Source organism: Xiphophorus maculatus, chromosome 19, assembly GCF_002775205.1.
Source record: "Xiphophorus maculatus strain JP 163 A chromosome 19, X_maculatus-5.0-male, whole genome shotgun sequence".
NCBI lineage: Eukaryota > Metazoa > Chordata > Actinopteri > Cyprinodontiformes > Poeciliidae > Xiphophorus > Xiphophorus maculatus.
Genome location: NC_036461.1, coordinates 10,546,312 through 10,564,527, shown reverse-complemented (window position 1 = coordinate 10,564,527; position 18,216 = coordinate 10,546,312). Strand labels below are relative to the sequence as shown.

Genomic DNA, 18,216 nt, shown 5'->3' with positions numbered 1-18,216 from the left:
CTTTCTGATGGAAGCCTGGCCTGTTACAAGCCACAAACTGTACATTCCCCCTGCTTAATACTCTGACCCACAGCTTTCCATTGTAAGAGAGCTGGAAGCAGAAACCTCCTACTTGTTCTCCTCTCTTATCTCTCGCATCCTAACCTCGTTACCTGACATGACAGAGCTTCTGGGCTGCAGTAGTGTCGGCTAATTAGAGCATTAGCCATCAGGAAAACTAATTTATACAATTTATGAAGATAACCAGTATCCACGAAAATATTTCCATCTCTCCGAGAGTTTGTAGAAAAAAATAATACAAATCAAGAATGAGAAGGTGAAAAACTGTGAACCCGTGGTGTAAAAAGACCTTCAGATTTGCAGTTTTCAGATACGTAGATGAAGCTCAGAGCCAAACCACGGTCACCACACCGGATCTCAGCTGAAAACAGAGATCAAATCAACTTTCAGTACCTTTCTACCTGCCAAAGAATGTTCCTCTCTTACATATATTCAAAACGAGTGAAGAGCAGATAAAAAAATGGTTGTGAATAATTCATAATTGGACTGAATGCAACCTCTGTGCGAAGCCAATTAAAATCCCACTTGAGCTATTCGCGGGAGCAACATTGTCTGCGTATGTTGTGAGAGCGTGCGCACTCCTGTCCACGAGAGGAGCAAACAATAGTGGAAAATAACAAGAGCTCTACATGCTGCCGCTGTGCTGAGAGGGGAAGCAGTCAGTTTCCCCACCTTTTAATATCAGGAATAAGGTCAGGGACAGAAAATGTAAAAAAAGAAAGTTACAGCACCACTGAGTGAAGGACTGGGATAAAACAGAACAAAGACTGAAACTGTCACCTTCAAGTATTTCAATGCTTAGATGCCAACATTTATTTAAAACGTTGCTTAAGAAATTATAGATTAATTTGATATTTAAAAAAACAGAGAAAGCATCTAAAAAAATCTAGCCTGCAGCTGCCTCGGTTTAATCAGATTCTCCTAAATCAGACTGTGGTCATCAATGTCAATAAATCATATTTGTATGAATCAAAAGAGACTGTTCCTTACAGAAGTATTCACACTCCTTCAGCTTTTCCACATTCAGCCCTCTTTATTCTGAGGCCTTAAATAAAAACAATTGCTTTGATAGGTCACCCAACTGGTAAATACAGTTTAAATGCAGCTCTTCTAAAATGGATACAAAAATATCCAAAGTTTTCAACATCCAATACCACCATGTGAAAACAAAAGAAGTATGTCAACTACAGAGCTGCCAAGAGACTGATGTCCATTTAAACTGACAGGCCGGACGAGGAGAGCAGTTATCAGCGAAGCAGCCAAAAAGTTTCTGGAGGAGCTGCATGGATCCTCAGCTCAAATCGGAGAGTATGACAGGATGGCTATTGGTGGGGTGGTCTATCGTTTAGTGGGAATTTTTGTTTGGCACACAGCAAACATATAGAAGAAGGTTTTCTGGTCATGCAAAACTACATGGGGTGGAAACCTAGCATGCACCATTCTGATTTTTCAGATTTCTTTTGTAAAAAAGTTAAAAACTCTCCATAAATAAATGCATCAAATGACCAAAACATATGTCTTACTCCATAAATAAGTTTTGTGTAAAATTTTCCACATTAAAAACAAACTTTTCACCCTTTTTTTTATATTGTTGCTAGGTGTGGGAAATCGCCTGTCCTGGATGATGTTCATCTGTTGCATTTTCTATCACAAAACATTCAGTTGACCAAAGCAGACCTTGAAAATAACTCTGACCAAAGGAGCCGATATTGATCTTTATGGCTAAATACTGCAGAAGAAAATCATCCTCTTTCCAGATCAGAATTTTCACCTATTTAAGTGAAAACAAAGATAGGTGATTTTGTCGCTCTAAATAGACTTTTGCAGCCGAGTGACAGAAAACATGAGTGCTTTAAGCTGATCATTTGGAAGGATCATAAATTCCTTTCAAGAAAGTAACTCAGCACCTCAGTGCTGGTTATTACCAGTCAACTGTGTCTAGAAATATGAACCAAGGCCAAACAAAATGGAGAGGTTGTGAGAGATGTCAAAGTAATGAAAGAGAGACTAGAAGTTTAAATGGAAGCAAAAGGAGTGAAACGCAAACAGGCGGTAATGGGAATTTGTGGTCATGACCGAACTGTAATTCACAGGCTGAAGGAAATGAGATTTACACACTGAAAGGCCAAATGGAAATCATGATAAACAGCTAAAGAGGAAAAAACAAGATTAGAGCGAGCCGGAACGTTGGTTTAATGCAGGTCGGATGAAGCACATGGAGATAACAGCCTGAAGAAAACGAGCATTTATCCTGTCTAAATGTATGGAGGCTGCATGTTAAACTAAAGGACAAGAGGAGAGGACATTTTTCTGCATGTCGGCATTTTGGAAATTGTTTTAACTTTAATCATTTGGTTCAAATCATTTGTATTATTAAATGACAATGCATGCTGTGACAGTATTACATTCATCTTAATTGGGATTTGATTTTATTCTTGTAAATCCAGATTGTCAGGTGAAAGCTTTTCGTGTGTCTCACTTATAGGCTGCTATGGAAGCTGATTAACGAAGGATGTACAATTTTTCATTAGCAATGGTCATGTCTAATAGATTTTATGTTATGATAAAATCAAATGAGGGAGAACAAAGCTACAGTATTTTTGTTCTTTTTTTAGTTCACTATTTGACAATTGCTAATGAAAGAGTGTGTATGTATGTATGTATATATAGATATATATATATATGCCATTATCAGTGCCGTTATAAATGTATTAATATGCCATCTCCAATGTCCTGGTGCATGTCTTGCTGAATCTTTAACCAATTTATAGAAAATTGTTTGGTTTCCTGCTTTCCAGCACACAAGTAGTGAGCAATTTAATTTTAATGTGTGTCACTGCCTATTTTTTAATCTGGAAGGAAGAAATTAATTACCTAAAGTCTTTTAAGTATCTCATGGTGAACACTATCCTTAACTCTATAACCTTCCAGCTGAACTAAATCTCAGGGTCCACAGCCAGAGACGGCTACCGCTGATAATCAATGGGCAGCAAACTGAGGAATCATCTGGCTGACAAACTTGCAATCTTACTACTGATTGCAGCTGCTGGTTGCTAAAATCGGAGTGCAAGGCTGTTGTGATATAAATACTCAGACCAAGATCAGTGAACAGAAAAAAGCTAAATCAGATCTTTTCAAAGTACCAGACAAAGGAAAATGGCTGAACAGTGAAGATCAAAATGATGATGAGAACAAATGTGTGTTTACCCTCTGCATTGTGAATACAGGATCACACTGTGACTAATCCTGAAGGGTTTTAATCTTCATGATGGGGGGAAAAAACCCGAGGGGGACATTTGTTTCGGTTTGGTCAGGGATGTGACAGGCTGCCTCACGAGTGGATCTCAGAGGCTTACGGATGGCTGCTTCTGCTGCTCTTGTTGTCTTGGTAACAGGTTGTTTGAGACGCATCCCGAGTGCAAAGATGTCTTCTTCCTGTTCCGAGATGTGCAGGACCTGGAGAGGCTGAGGACAAACCGGGAGCTCAGAGCGCATGGGCTGCGGTGAGTTACGGCCGACACGCCTCAACACGCCCAAACTGGACTCTACAAAAGTATTCACACCCCGATAGTTAGATACTAATTTTGTCACCTTACAATTAAATGTTAAGCTGTTTTATGTCTTAAAAAAGCTAAATTCATGAAGGAAATTTTATAAAATATTTTCTCACTGGTTGAATTCAAGCATAAAGGAATGATTTAGAGCAGAATATAGCAATTTTTTTTTTTTTCAGAGTTTCACTCAAAATGAGTTTTCATGATGCTGTTTGTTTATTCTCTAATCTTCTCTATGAAACCACTTTTATGAAGGCCATAAAGGAGTAGCTGGATTTATACCAAGATTAAACCACACCCAGACGGACTCTGTTTTGCAAAATGAGTGACTCCTGAAGATGTCTTTTAAATGAATACTACTTAATTTCCTTTCCACTTCACAGTTATGCACCATTTTGGGTTGGTGTCACATAAAATTAAAATAAATACATTGAAACTTGTAGCTGTAACAAGCAAAATCTTGTAAATCAGCCAAAGAGCTTTGACATGCTGTTGCCATCTGTCTCATAGTCCTAAGCATGTGTTTCAGTCTGGGTTATGTAAATCTACATTTCTGTTTGTTGGTTAATATTAAAATCTAATCCATTCTTCCCATCTTTATGTCCAGCAGACTTGAATTTAGCGGCTGCATTTATTGTACCGTTTTGAATTGTACTTTTATTTTTTTCTGAGCCTTTAATGGAAAAACTGTCACTTGCTGTTAAGGCACATAATAATTTGAAATAAGCAGAAATTAAGAGGTAACCTACATATCACGGATGTCTGGGATCAAACTGCAGAAATAAGAAATTGTGAATCAGAATCAGTCGAAACGTTTTGCAGTTGTTTACTGATGACTCAAACTTGTTCTGCGTCAGCACTTTGTCTTCTCAGACAGCAGGAAAGTGGTTTGCGGATTATTAAATGTAATTAATGTCTATATTTAGGTCTGATATTAGGACTGTTACACAAATTTTAAAAAGACACGCCCTGGGGGATGAAGTTCACCTCTACATCTAAAGTAGTTATATATATAAAAAAATCTTTTAATTTATACAGTAATAAAGTGGAAAGCTGATGTGCTTCATCTGCCTCCAAAGACAAATGTGCTTCCTTCTCTTGCTTCACAAAAAATCTTCCTAACTATGAGAAGGTGTGTATTTGGGGCTTTGCAGCTTAGTGTACGCCCTTTATATAAATAAGAAAGCACAACAACCTCAGAGGCTCATTCAGACATCTTTAAATGTGTTGATAAAGACAATCGACAGCTTCATTTTATTTGGTTTTTACCACTCATTACCTTCAGTTTAAATATGAAGGTGCTACTTTGCATAACTTGGATCTCTAATACGTTTTCCCCTCCCAAGGCACTAGACAAATTTTCAAGCACTCTGAGGAATGGTGGTCACTAGGGTACAAAGTCCCTCTGAGGGAATTTATGGCAGCCAGATGAGCCAAAACAAAAAAAGTCAACAGTGCTCATGTATGTGAGACTAAAGCTCGTCCATGTGGACTTAATTGTTTTGGAGCAAAATGATTATGTTTAGTTTGTTAACGTAAGAAGGCCCTAAGCGTCCATACAGCACCTTGTGAAAGTAGTGCATTACTGTGAAATTGTTGGTTTTAAAATTTGAAAAGTGTGGCATGCATCTGTGTATGCGCCCGCTTTTATTCTTATGTCTCTAAATACAACGCAACTGCCTTCTGGAGTCAGGAGTCTAAACAGACACAAGTGTGTAATTTTGTTCCAGAATAAGTCCGGTTGTTCTGTAAATGCCTCTGAGGTTTGTTGGGGAACAAACAGCTTAATGAAGATGAAGGAACATCACGGTCGATCTGTGAAGCCTGATGCAATCAAGGTGACCGAGGTAACTCTGGAGGAGCTGCAGAGATCCACAGCTGATGTGTGATCATCTGTTCAAAAATCTGGTCATAATGGAAAAGTACAAAGATGAAATTGATTGTTTAAAGAAGACCAAAGGAAGTCAGAGTTTTGTTTGTCATGCAGGGAACATGGCAACCATGAAGGAGAAGGTGATCGGTTCGGATTAGACCAAAAACTGACATGAAAATCATTTTCTCTAGAACAAATTAACAGTGTTACCTGAGCCAGGTGAGTATCATGCTGTGGGGATGATTTTCTTCAGCAAGGACAGGGAAGTTGGTTTGATTAAAAGCCAAAGTCAGCCTTTTGAACACTATAAAAAATAAACATCTCAAGCATTATTCTTCTACTCATTTATTTTTCTTTATGTAAAAATAAAACTGGAGGTAACAAAACCACGCTGCGCATATTAAAGAGACGAGCAGCTAGGAAAGTGCAAAACACCTCAAGTGGTTTCATAATCTGAATGGTTCTCATCGCTCCAACACAGCGAGGCTGAGCTGAGGCAAAAATAGTCAATTAAAATCTCAGGACCTGACATTGCAGAGGGTAGTGTGGCATTTCAACAATCCATGGACAGATTAGAGGTATTTCACATCCCAGTGGGAAGCTTTCTGCTGGAAAATCGGGAGATAAGACCTGACGCTGAGAGAGGAGGAGGAAGAACTCCGGATTGATGGCAGATGTAAAAACAAAACAATAAAAAAAGCATTGTGCAAGTAATATGAGCACAAATACTTTACTAGTTCCTGTTTTACGGATTTGTAAGATTGCTAATATCTCCCACACTGATCTGTTTATTCTATTGGTAATAGCAGGATGTTAATGAATGAAACTGAACCCAATCTCCCAACCCTCTCAATCTCTCAGGGTGATGTCCTTTATTGAGAAGAGTGTGGCCAGACTGGATCAGCCAGAGAGACTGGAAGCTCTGGCTGTGGAGCTGGGAAAAAGCCATTATCACTACAACGCTCCCCCTAAATACTACAATGTAAGACCCTCTGACAATCGCAGCAACCAAAAGAAGTAAAACAGAGAAAAAAAATAACAAAATTATCAGTAAAATGACATCTGCAGTCTCTAACATGGATGGTGTTTTTCAGTATGTGGGCACAGAGTTTATCTGTGCTGTGCAGCCTATCCTAAAGGAGAGGTGGACCGCCGAGTTGGAGGAGGCTTGGAAGGTAAATTGAAGAAATGCATTGAATGAATGACATAAACAATTAGGTCTCAGAATTTCAAAATAAATAACTGATCAGTAGAGTAAGTCTAAATAATAAAATTAATGGTATAGACTTTACAGCATGTGGTTTTGGGGGTTATTGTATGCCATTGAAAACAAGTGGCTTGATTACATTGCTTTTTTTCTTATTTTTTCTCTCTGTGTTGTTTAAAAGTCAAAGAAAATATAATACATAGTTGCTTACAGCTGATTAAAGCTATTTTTTCATTTTTTATGAATCTGAAAAATTAACTTATATGAAATAGAAAAAAAAACAAACTTTGTACACAGAAACCCCCAGACCAGAATCAGTTATCCACTCTTCCAGACATGAAACTCTCAAACCAGAACAGAAAAAGAGGTTATTTCTCATGTAAAATAAAAATTAAATGTTTTGCTAAAACTGTACTTAAGGAAATACATTATTTTTCCCCAAGTTTTGACAAAAGCAAACCTAAAATATGTCGACACATCAATATTTTAATACTTTAAGAGCATTTTCTGTTATCAGGAGACGCAAAAAATGGAACCACAAAGGTTGAAACTCAGAATCTCATAATAAATATTTTACAAAATTAAAACATTTTAAATCACATTTACTCTTAAAACTAAATTAGTTTTAATAATTAATGCTCTATCAACAAAGGTTGGTTAATTCAAAATATAACTTTTTCTAACTAAAATATATCTTCATAGTACTTGGGTTATAAATAACTTATTTGCTTGATTACTTCAGAATTAAATCTAGTAAACATCTTAATACTATAACAGTACTGTAGGCGCGCTTCATGTAAAAATAATAACCTCACCTCGTACTTTTGGTCTGCCAGGCCGTTGGCTCCAGCACAGGATTTTTCATTACTTTCACAAACAAAGTAATTATTTTCAAGTAGATTTTTATTATTGGGACTCCAGGGATCTTTTTTTTTATATCGGTAGTGAAAATGGGCTTTCAAAGACGTTACTTGCAGGAGTGAAGAAAAAAGAAGGAGTGTGCTGATTCAGCAGGGGTCAAATAGGCTGATCTACTGGGAAGAAAATAATTAAAAGCTTGAGGTGAGCTTTCTGTTGCATTTTAATCTAAATTTGAATTACAGTATTTTTTTATTATTATTATTTTCTGTGTCTCTTCAAGAAACAGAATCCAGGTGATGATGCAAAAAGGAGCAGCTAATTCTGATTGAGAATTAGCTGCTCCACTGCTGTTGCGGACAAATCTCCTCGATGCAGCGTGCAGCATATCAAATTAAAGATTAAAACTACTATAAAAATCTGCATCTGGTGGAACTTATCACAGCAGAAATAATAGGGCATGGTTTTGCAGCCTCGTGTTGTGCTGCTGCAAGATTTGAACAATCTCAAAAATAACTCCCCAATGGGTGAATCCATTTTAGGATTACGTTTGTTCCTAAGCAGAGAGCAGAGATTTCTGGGAAAATATCAAAGGCAAAATTTTTGTATATGCACAGTTCTTTATCAAACAGCATCTACGGCCCTTTGTCAACTTTTAATCTATTGTCACGACTACCTATAAATATATTTAAACCGTGTGCAGTTATACTGTGGAGAAAAATAAATACATCTTTAAATCCATGCCACCACACCTTAAAAAGCCAGCATAGTTCAGAGATTTTTTTTTTTTCAAATACTAATGACTATGGCTTAGAGGAAAGTAAAACCCAGAATTCTAAATAGTAAAATATAAAGAGACTAGTTTAAAATGTTATTTCTTTGTAAAGTGTCTTTGAAGTTCCTGAAAAGTGCTACACAAGTCTGATGTCATTTCATAAAGAAAAACTAGCTTTTTAATAAAGAAATATTGTGTTATGTTCCACGTGATCGTTGGGAGGACTGCTGACTCGACGGTTGTATAGCACAGTGTTTCCCAACCCTGGTCCTCAAGGAACAGTCCTACATGTTTTAGAGGTTTCCCGGCTTTAATGTGCCTGATTCAACTGATTGCAGTTCAACAAACACCTGTTAATCAGTCATCATTTGAAATCAGCTGGACGGAAGCAAGGAAATACCTAAAACATGCAGGGCAGTGTGTCTGGAGGTCCAGGGTTGGGAAACACTGGTCTAACAGACATTCAGGCTCCTTCCACAAGGAAGGTAAGAGACTAAACAAATTGAAGAAATTAAGTTTACAGAAAAGGTTAGTGGAAGGACAAAAGGTGCACAAGCAGTAATGATAAATCAGCATGCATTGGTGTAGATTCTCAGAGTTCCAGGACATGAGAATTTTATTTTTTTTACAAAAGGGCGGGTCTTCTTTTATTTTAAAGATGTTTAAACTTTTGAAGCCTGAATTGGAAGTATCAGACCTATATGTTATGAATGAGACTATTATCTCTTCAACTTCCTGTTAATGTTAACACTGACACCGACCTGTGAAGTGTTTTGGTAAGGTTTTGAAACTCATTGTTGACTGTAAGTGATACAGGGCAGCAGTCTGATTGTTCCACTTCAACTTGTAAGCCTGATATTTCCAACCCGGATATCAGAACTAAAGAAGCTTTTTGGATGAGAGATGATTTGTTGAAATCATTAGTTTACCTACAATTTAAAAAAATAATAATTTTCCAATTTAAGTACTTTTTCATGACATGCTTAAAATGTGTTTTACGTTTTCAGACGATGTTCCAGTACGTAGCAAGCCTGATGAGGCAGGGATATCAGGATGAGAGCGCCCGGCAGCGCCACCTGGCAGCGTCCCCAAAGGACAGACCGGACAAGAAGAACACAGCTCTATGAAATGATCCGTCTCTAAACAATACAGACTGACTTTACCAACACAGCACATAAATGTCTATATGCATACGCTTTTTTTTAAGCTGTCTTTTTTTCTACACTGCCCATGTCCAGTCATCATCTACCATTTCAACAGAAAGAACTGAAATCATTCACATTTTTAACAAAAAAAAAAAACAACTTTATTTATGAACTTAAATTCTGATGCCAGGGACAATACAACCCCTTTTTGATTGGTACAGCATAGTCTGGCCATGTAAATAGAAATGAGAGCACTTGTTAGGCGTTTTACTAAAAATGAAACCTAAACTTAAATTACGCTGAGCAATCACAAATTGATTCAACTATTTCTGGATGACTTTCAAATCCTCAAAAAACAAACAATTGTTTTTTTTTTTCTAAATTAAAAGGCCAACCCTGCACAACATAAATAAGGATTAACGAGTAAAAATCAAAGCCTGCTAAGAAGGGCTCTGTGGGGTTGGCCCCAGGGGAACCAGGATTCAATAAATGGTGACATGCTCCATGTTGTACAAGAAAATGAAAATCCTCAGGTCTTGTTCTTAATCACCAGATGGAACTGAAAAGCCAGGGGATAAAGCATCACCATGTAAACAACGGCATCGTATGTACATAGTCACCAGGAGTAGGATTCTGATTCGGAGGTTTGAGGTGAGCAGGAGGAGAGCTGAGTGGAGTTGGAGATCACATCATCACAAGGAGCTTCCCTCTTCCTCCCCCTCAACCTGTAATGGACAGCTCAGATATCCACCGTTTCCATTAAGAGTCTATGGCTCATTGTGTGGCTTTGGTTTTCTTGCTCTTGCTTTTCTTATCTTTCTTCTTAAGACCATCTATGTGAGCTCTTAGAAGATTGGAGTATGCCTGGAAAGGACGATACAGATAGGTGAATAATTAAAGATGTACTGTTAAAACAAAGGACTGGGTTTGTTATCAAAAAACACAAGATGAGCTCAACGTACCATCTGAAACTTGATTACTTCTTTGGTGCTGACCTAAAATTAGAGGAAGATATGGTTCACCGATAGATCATACAGCAAAATATAAAGAAAAGCCAACTGAAAAATGAGTTCAAAACAGGAGCTCACCACTGTGCTAATTTTCTTCTTGCCATCAGATGCTCTGATGAGACACTTGTTATCAGCAGGTTCGAATGACTCCGGATGCCCTTTTTTGGGAACTGGTTTAGTTCTGCCATCATCTAAAACAAGAAAAATCAAATCTGGTTCTTAGAGGATAACGTTGCAAATTAAACATGTATGTTTGTGGTTTAGGTAACAGAATAACTTACACTTCTTTAGTGTGATGGCAACACTTCCTGATGTCCGACACTTCTGGAAGAGCCGAGTGAGCTCTGTGAGAAACTAATGAGAAAACAGTTTGAGGTTTTTCCTTTAATCTGTACACTTCACAAGTGAGAAGAATGATATTGGTCATTTTGCTTTGTTCGTTGTAAGTTTGGTGATTGCATAACCGACTTTCAGGTTTGAGAAGGAGTCGTCATCCATGGTGGGTGTGTTTTTTTTAAGGTGACATTCTATAGTCTACTCAAAATATACTGTAAGGAGATGCAGTTAACAAACTCAAATAAATATTATCTACTGACACAGATGTGGTTCATGCAGAATTATTTTGACTGGAACATGGCACCATGAATCAACAGGCCCAGCCAAATCAATGACAACATGGGGCAATTTAGGGTTAAACATTTTTAAAAATTATTTTGTTCTATTATATTTGAGATCTGAGTATTTTATGATTTATTTCCTGATTCATGAGGACACGTGCAACATACTGGATATTTGTTTTGCATCCTTTTTTTTTTTATCCATCAATTATACCTTAGACACTGGACAAATGCCCAAACCAGTTTGTTTTAAAGAAAGACACAAAGCTGAAGTTGCCCTCCGATAAAGGCTTTCGATTGGGGAAATGGCTAAAAGGAGAAGCCACCTAAATTTCATCTTAAATGTGTTCTAGTTTAAACGCTACAGTATTTAAACTCTTCAAACATGGACTAGATTTTTTAGACCAATAGCAGTATATATAAAACCAAGTTTGTCGTTTGTTAAGCCATTTGTTTTGTGGAAGTTTAATAAAAGGACAATATTAGTCGGTCTTTTAAGCATCTCAACCACATTAGAACTGCTCTAGCTAAAAAAAACCCACACTATATTACGAACTGAAATATTTACAATAAGAAAGAAAGGCTTCAGAAAAATCTGAAAACTATTTTAATCCAAGGACTGACTGCACTTAATGAAGGTTATCATTCAATTATTTGCTAGAGCAAAACAGGTTGCAATACTGACAAATGATACATCGAGACACTTGATATAAACTCACTTCGTTTTCATTCGATAAATCTTAATAGAGAAAGTGAAAAGATATTTATATTTAGGGAAAAAAATACGTCAGGGCATTTCTTGAGACATACGTGGAGACGTCGAATATACGTCTGAGTTATATTACACATAAATTCAGGAATACAGCTTAAACATTACTGTTAGGCCACATCGAGAGTATAAACAGCTTTTACAATGCAAACATCTGACGTTATTTAAAGTCTCAACCAGTTCACTCAATCGTTAGCAGGCTGGCTAGCATCACTAGCTACGAAATCTTGAGCCAACAAACAGCTAAAGAAGACAGTATTTATGTACAGCAGTGAATTCATAATAACAACGAAACACATTTCAGAACGTCTCTTTTATATTCTTACCGAATCATTCTCGAGTAACACCATTATTTCAGCTTCTTCTCTGCTGTACAGCTAGCTCTCTCACTGTGAAGAGGCACACGTACTACAAGCTGAAGCTCCGCCCCGCGCCATTTCTTCAATGTCCCACTACATCACAACACTGCCACCTACTGTCATGGAGGACAATAAAATAACCCTGACCAAGTGCTGTCCTCTACTACAGTTCATCACTCGTTACATTTTCATTTTGTTAAAAAAAAACCGACCATCTTACATTAACCTCCATATTTAAAATGATAAAGGTTCAGTTGAAAGGATACAAAAATAATATCAAATGTTTATTTGACAAGAAATGAATAAAAAGTAGATTTTTAAAGTTATAAAAATTAAAACACAAAATGTATTTTTATTGTTAAACTTTAGTATTAAGACCTAAAAAAAAGGACATTTCTGTTGCTATCTTAGAGATGCTGAAACTTGGCTGCTGATTTTTTCTTTTTCTTTTGTTCATTGCCTGCCTGCACCCAAGATACTTCAGTTTTGGGTTTTAAGTCCTTTAGGACTCTGAAAATGTTCATGACCAGAAAATGTGCCAAGAAAAAGCAACAAGAATCTGAGATCCCTTGTATTTTGTATTAAAGAAAATGAATTTGAATGTAAAAATTGCACCATTTTACATTTGTTAAAAAAAATGTGCTAATACCATAATTATACATACAAAACCGTGGTTTTTTTACTTATTATTGTCATACAATGAGACTAACATTCAGGTTTATGGCCTTTAAGGCTCTATTACAAACCCAATAGAGTCGGGAACGATAGATATAAATGTCATTTATATCTATCCAGTATCTATCCATACAAGAGATGCTGTCAGGGAATCATTTAATAGTTTCTATGTTGAGGAAATCAATAAATCATACAGCAATACTGAGAAAAATATTTAAAAAGATTTTACAGTAGATACAGATGAGTCAGTCTTGGCTACAATATACGTTTGTGTTCTGCAGGAATAGATTTTTTTCTTCCAACAAAGATAAAAGTTATCACAATGTGCATATTTTCAACCTTTAAATTATTGTGTTGTGTTTCTCTATAATTTCTGTTTAAAGGTAATTATGAAAAATAACGTAAAATCTTATGTTGTGCTAAGCAAAAGCTACAAAGACATTTTCATAGCTGTAGCTGCATCTATGAAATTGTCTTCTCAAACCTACTTTAGCTCAGGCTTAAATTCTGGCACTATCGTTTGATTTTTTGCAAATGTTAACAGCAATCACACAGTAATGAGATCTAAAGGCTATGATAAAGCTCCATCTATGGTTATGACACAAACAGCTAACTAATAACTTAAAATCTAGCAGCTGAACTAGACTGAATGTGATATATTATTTCCATTTATTGAGAAGTAAAAAAGGAATGCAGGTAAAGATGCATAGAAATCAATAAGGAACTAATAGAACCTCTAACTAAAGCATCAGAGAAACTTAGTAAAATTATATAAAATGCTGATACCGAAAATAAAACAATGCAAAGCAACAGTTACGATGGAAATGTTGCAATAAAAGCAAAATAAATTATTTGTAGTTGTTTGATAAAAGCATCAGTCATCTCGGTGCTAGAGCACAGTCTGGATTGTGTCCCAGATCCCCGAGGTGGACAGCGAATTCTGAGTGCCAGTCTCTGTTGAATACGTCCTTCAGCTGGTGGTACAGGGTCTTATTGTTCACTGGAGAGTGAGGAGTGTTCTGGGAAATGACCAGACTCACTCCAGCTGTGGTCAGAAAGTAGTCACCCACCCAGTTGGAGGTACCTGTGTTGGAAAACAGTGTTATCTGGTCAATTATTAACACAATTTATTTTTAAAAAGCCCCCACTTATTACTTTAAACTCCTCGATTGACATTAATATTAACTCACCTACGTATGCAACTTTATCAGTCACCATGTATTTATTATGATTGACTCTGGTGTATGGAATATCAGACTGATTTCCCACGGGGACGATGTACAGTTTCTGAAACAACAACAATAAAAACAGATGGCTTTTAGGAGAACTTTCCAGCATTGTGAAAAAGTATCTGCTCCCTAGGAAATACAAAATGCTATTTTAAACAATGATTTCATTTATTCAGGTAAAAAATCTACCCAAACCAAACTGCCCCTATGTGAAAATGTAATTGCCCCATAAACCTCATAACTGGCATCGCCAAGGAAATTTCTCTCTCTGTCTCTTTTGCAGAATTACTTTAATTCAGCCACATTGGAGGACTTTACAGCATGAACAACATGTACAAGCCCAGGCCACAGCATGTTGATTTTATTAAAATCTTTTGTTTTTACTAGGCCTTTCCAAAACCATCATATAACCCAAAAAAACACACTACCACCACCACGTTGGTATGGTGTCTTGTTTTTGAAAATGCTTTCAGTTTTACACCAGGTAAATCAGAAAACAGCTTCATAAAAGTTCCACTTCTGTCTTGTCAGATTTTGTTGTGTGTTGGAAATTGTATTGTTTTTGCTCAGCTTTGGTTTTGGCTTTGAAATTCTAGCAAGGATGCCATTTTGCACAGTTTCTTTTTCATTGCTGAATCATTATCTAAGAATTTAACTGAAGCAAGTGAGGCCTGCAGAACTTTATATGTTGTTGTGGGTTGACAATGCCTCTGACTGTAATAATTTAAAAAACACTGGTGTTAAAATATCTTTGATTATCTGAAGCGTAAGGGGGAGAGGGGAAACAACAACTAAAGAAATGTATTAGGGGAAAGTACAATTCTACAGCACAATCACACATGTATAAAACAGACACATTGTCTCCATATTGTCTCACTATTTGGATGCTGATGTGATGGAGAGGGTAATCCATTGAAGCCAAAGACTGAAGAAAGGGCAACATGGCTGGATCAGAATCACGGCCACAGCTGATCAACATCCTGATCTTCACTTTCCTTTCAAACACAGCCATCTTAATGGCATCATCAATGAAAGGCCAGTATCTGGAAGGACACCACAGTGAGGAACTCAAACAAAACCAGAACATTTTTAATGTTAAAACAAGATTTTGGGATTACTTGTGAGGCTTTTCAAATCGAGTGGTGGGGAAATACTCCATGACAGCAACATCAACAAATTTGTCAGCCTCTGAGATGGAGGACAGTATCGCTTCCAAGTCCTGAGTCCTTGATGGAGGACAAAAAGTTGGAGGAGAACCCTGGGATAGTACACAAAATCAAAATAACATCAGATTCACCCGACCCACTCTTTGGTTTTAGTGGTTGAAACCAAACAGAACCACAGTGTTGTACAACCCATTGTTACTGAAAATTCACAACTCTGAAAAAAAAAGAAAAGAAAGAAAAGCCACTCACAGCAATGTAAAGGCTGCTGGAGATGTTACCCTCTTTTACCAGCAAAGGGTGCTGTTTGTTGATGTTAGTGGAATAATTTGCAGGCCAAGGTTGTGGCAGGGAGCTGTTGGGTTTCCCCATTACCCAATAGGACTGGAAGATCTTATGAAGGTCCATCGCAAGCCTGGAACAATTATAGACCACCACTCCCAGTTCCTTTACCTGCAGTCAAAGTGGGAATTTATTTTGAAAGCAATTTAAATAGGAAGAATGTAAACTTGAGAATTATTGGCATGTGTAGTTTTACCTGGGTCAGAGCCCTCCAGTCCATGTTGGCACTTCCAATGAACACATGCTTCATGTCAACAATCCAGAACTTGGTGTGGAGGACGCCTGCCGTCAGGCGACCAAACTCTACTCTTCTCACCTGAACTCCTGCAGACAAAAGTCATCAAAACAGTTTGCCAAAATATAATCAGCAATTACTGTGAGAATTTAAAAGAAAAGAGTTACTATCAGACCTTTCTGTTTTAGGATCTTTAGATCTGTGGAGTTTGTTTTGACTGTGGGAACACTGCTCACCACGCGCACAGATATGTTCCTGGAGGGAAGTTCCCCAAGCGCTTGTAGGATATCCCTTCCCTGTTTTCCACAAAACATTCAACAAAGATTCAGACATTTTTGACAAATGTAAGCAATTTCTGAGTTAGGAACTCACAGGAATATCAGTGGAGGAGTTGACGTTGATGTCCTCCCCTGTTAACGTCCAGTAGAATGAGACTACATTCACGCTGTGAGATGCTCGGGAGATAAGGTCTTTCCAGGCTTGCTCCAGAGGGATCCCAAAAGTTGCATTGCTTTCATATTTTAGATATAGAGGAATACTTTCCACAAGGGTCATGCTGCAGGGTAAAGCAGACTTCATATTAATAAAAATAATTATAATCCCATATAAAATATTTGTAACAGTTGAGCCTTTTCTTTGTAATAAACAGACACAAAGCACTGCATAATTGGAAAGTGAAAAAAAGTGTCTTCAATATCTGAATAATGTGGCCATATTTGTTTAAGACACTCTTAGGCTCACTAAAAGTCCTTCTCACTACTCATAAAATTTTGTCACGTTGGCAGCTTTCTTAAGGCCTAAGGTGCTTTACAAATACCTTTTATGTTATTGCAGTAAAAAAAAATTCTTCATTGTGAAGAAAAATTTTCAACAATGGCAAGAAGAGATCCATTGTTGAAAACTCACACCGCATATCACCATGAACGCACCATCCAATCGGTAAAGCATGGTGCTGGTAGTATCATGTGAGAAAGCTGCAGAGATCAACAGCCCAGATGGGAAAATCTTCTGGCAGGAAAACCATTATCAGTTTACCAATCCACTGTCTACACACATGCAGGATAGGCAATAAGAAAACTAAAGATTGGTCTCATTTAAAGTTTTAAATGAACACATTGAAGGTCCTCTGATCAGATGAAGTCAAAATTAAACTTTTGACTTACATGCTAAACACTACACATCACTGAAAACATAATTCCCACAGTGAATCCTGGCAGTGGCTGAATCATGCTGTGGAAATATTTTTTCTTCACCAGGGACAGGGAAGTTGGTTAGAGTCCTTCAACATTAGCCACCACGGATTGGTTTGAATCGAAGCAAGTTCATTTGTCAGGATGACACAGCCAATTTGATCAATGTGGAAAGAAAAATGAAAAGGTTTTCTAGTGTCTAGATCAGGGGTGGGCACTCCTGGTCCTCGAGGGCCGGTGTCCTGCAACTCTTAGATGTCTCCCTGGTCCAACACACCTGAATCCAACAGCTGAATCTCCTCCTAAGTGCAGTCAAGTTCTCCAGAGTCCTGTTAACGACCTCATTATTTGACTCAGGTGTGTTGAAGTAGAGATGCATCTAAAAGTTGCAGGACACCGGCCCTCGAGGACCAGGAGTGCCCACCCCTGGTCTAGATCTTGAAACTTTTTCCACAAAGTATTGACTCAGGAAGGCTTAATATAAACGTATGCCACACTTTTCAGACCTAAACTTGTCCAAATTTTCTTCCATTTCACAATTATACTCCACTTTTTGTTCCACATGAAGTGGAATACATTCATAAAAACCTGTTCCAATAGTATAGGATTATTACCTGCACTGGTCAGTGAGGTTCAGCCCACCAGTGTCCTCAGGAAGAGTGTCATGGTTTTTAGGTGTTGGTCTCTCCAGCACAGCGATGGCAAGAATAACACCGAGAACAGTCAGACAGCCCAAAATCACAGCCAATGTCACACAGCTGGTCCTCCTCTGACAAGATTAGCAGAAAGATTTTTTAGTGAAGAAAGCAATGATCTCACAGAGAAAAATACATCATTTGAGCCAACCTACGCCTTTGTTTGAAACATAGTTGTCATGAAGGCTTCTGTATTCTGAGGTCATCTTTCCTTTGAGTCGCTGGGTTCTTCAAAAAAAAAAGTACTGGGTTTTTCTAGCTTTAAACTCAGTGTTTAACCTAAAAATGTTGTCTACGGTAACGCTAAAGAACAAACTTTAACAGACCCAGCTTGTTTTTCTCACTTCTTTCTTCCCCTTCAGCTCGCAGCCACAGCTGAACTAAATATCTCTGCTGTTTAATATAACCGAGCACACTTCCTGTTTTTACTTTCCTTTCAGCTTTTCATACGTTTGTTTGG

At 37.5% G+C, this 18,216-nt stretch overlaps 2 protein-coding genes across 2 annotated transcripts; both read right to left on the bottom strand.

The window, feature by feature from the left end:
- Positions 1-9,640: 9,640 nt before the first annotated feature.
- srp14 (signal recognition particle 14) lies at positions 9,641-12,302 on the bottom strand. Its single transcript, XM_005806143.2, has 5 exons — positions 12,195-12,302; positions 10,764-10,836; positions 10,561-10,673; positions 10,435-10,467; positions 9,641-10,336 (listed from the first exon to the last, which is right to left on the bottom strand). The coding sequence occupies exons 1-5, from the start codon at positions 12,216-12,218 to the stop codon at positions 10,247-10,249; spliced, it is 333 nt and encodes a 110-aa protein (XP_005806200.1). The 5' UTR covers positions 12,219-12,302; the 3' UTR covers positions 9,641-10,246.
- Positions 12,303-12,634: 332 nt separating this feature from the next.
- pld4 (phospholipase D family member 4) lies at positions 12,635-18,179 on the bottom strand. The gene is made up of 10 exons (XM_005806169.3): positions 17,912-18,179; positions 17,676-17,830; positions 16,244-16,427; positions 16,047-16,167; positions 15,833-15,960; positions 15,547-15,747; positions 15,250-15,389; positions 15,009-15,174; positions 14,093-14,189; positions 12,635-13,986 (listed from the first exon to the last, which is right to left on the bottom strand). Exons 1-10 carry the CDS (start codon positions 17,960-17,962, stop codon positions 13,781-13,783), a joined length of 1,449 nt encoding a protein of 482 aa, XP_005806226.1. The 5' UTR covers positions 17,963-18,179; the 3' UTR covers positions 12,635-13,780.
- Positions 18,180-18,216: the final 37 nt, after the last annotated feature.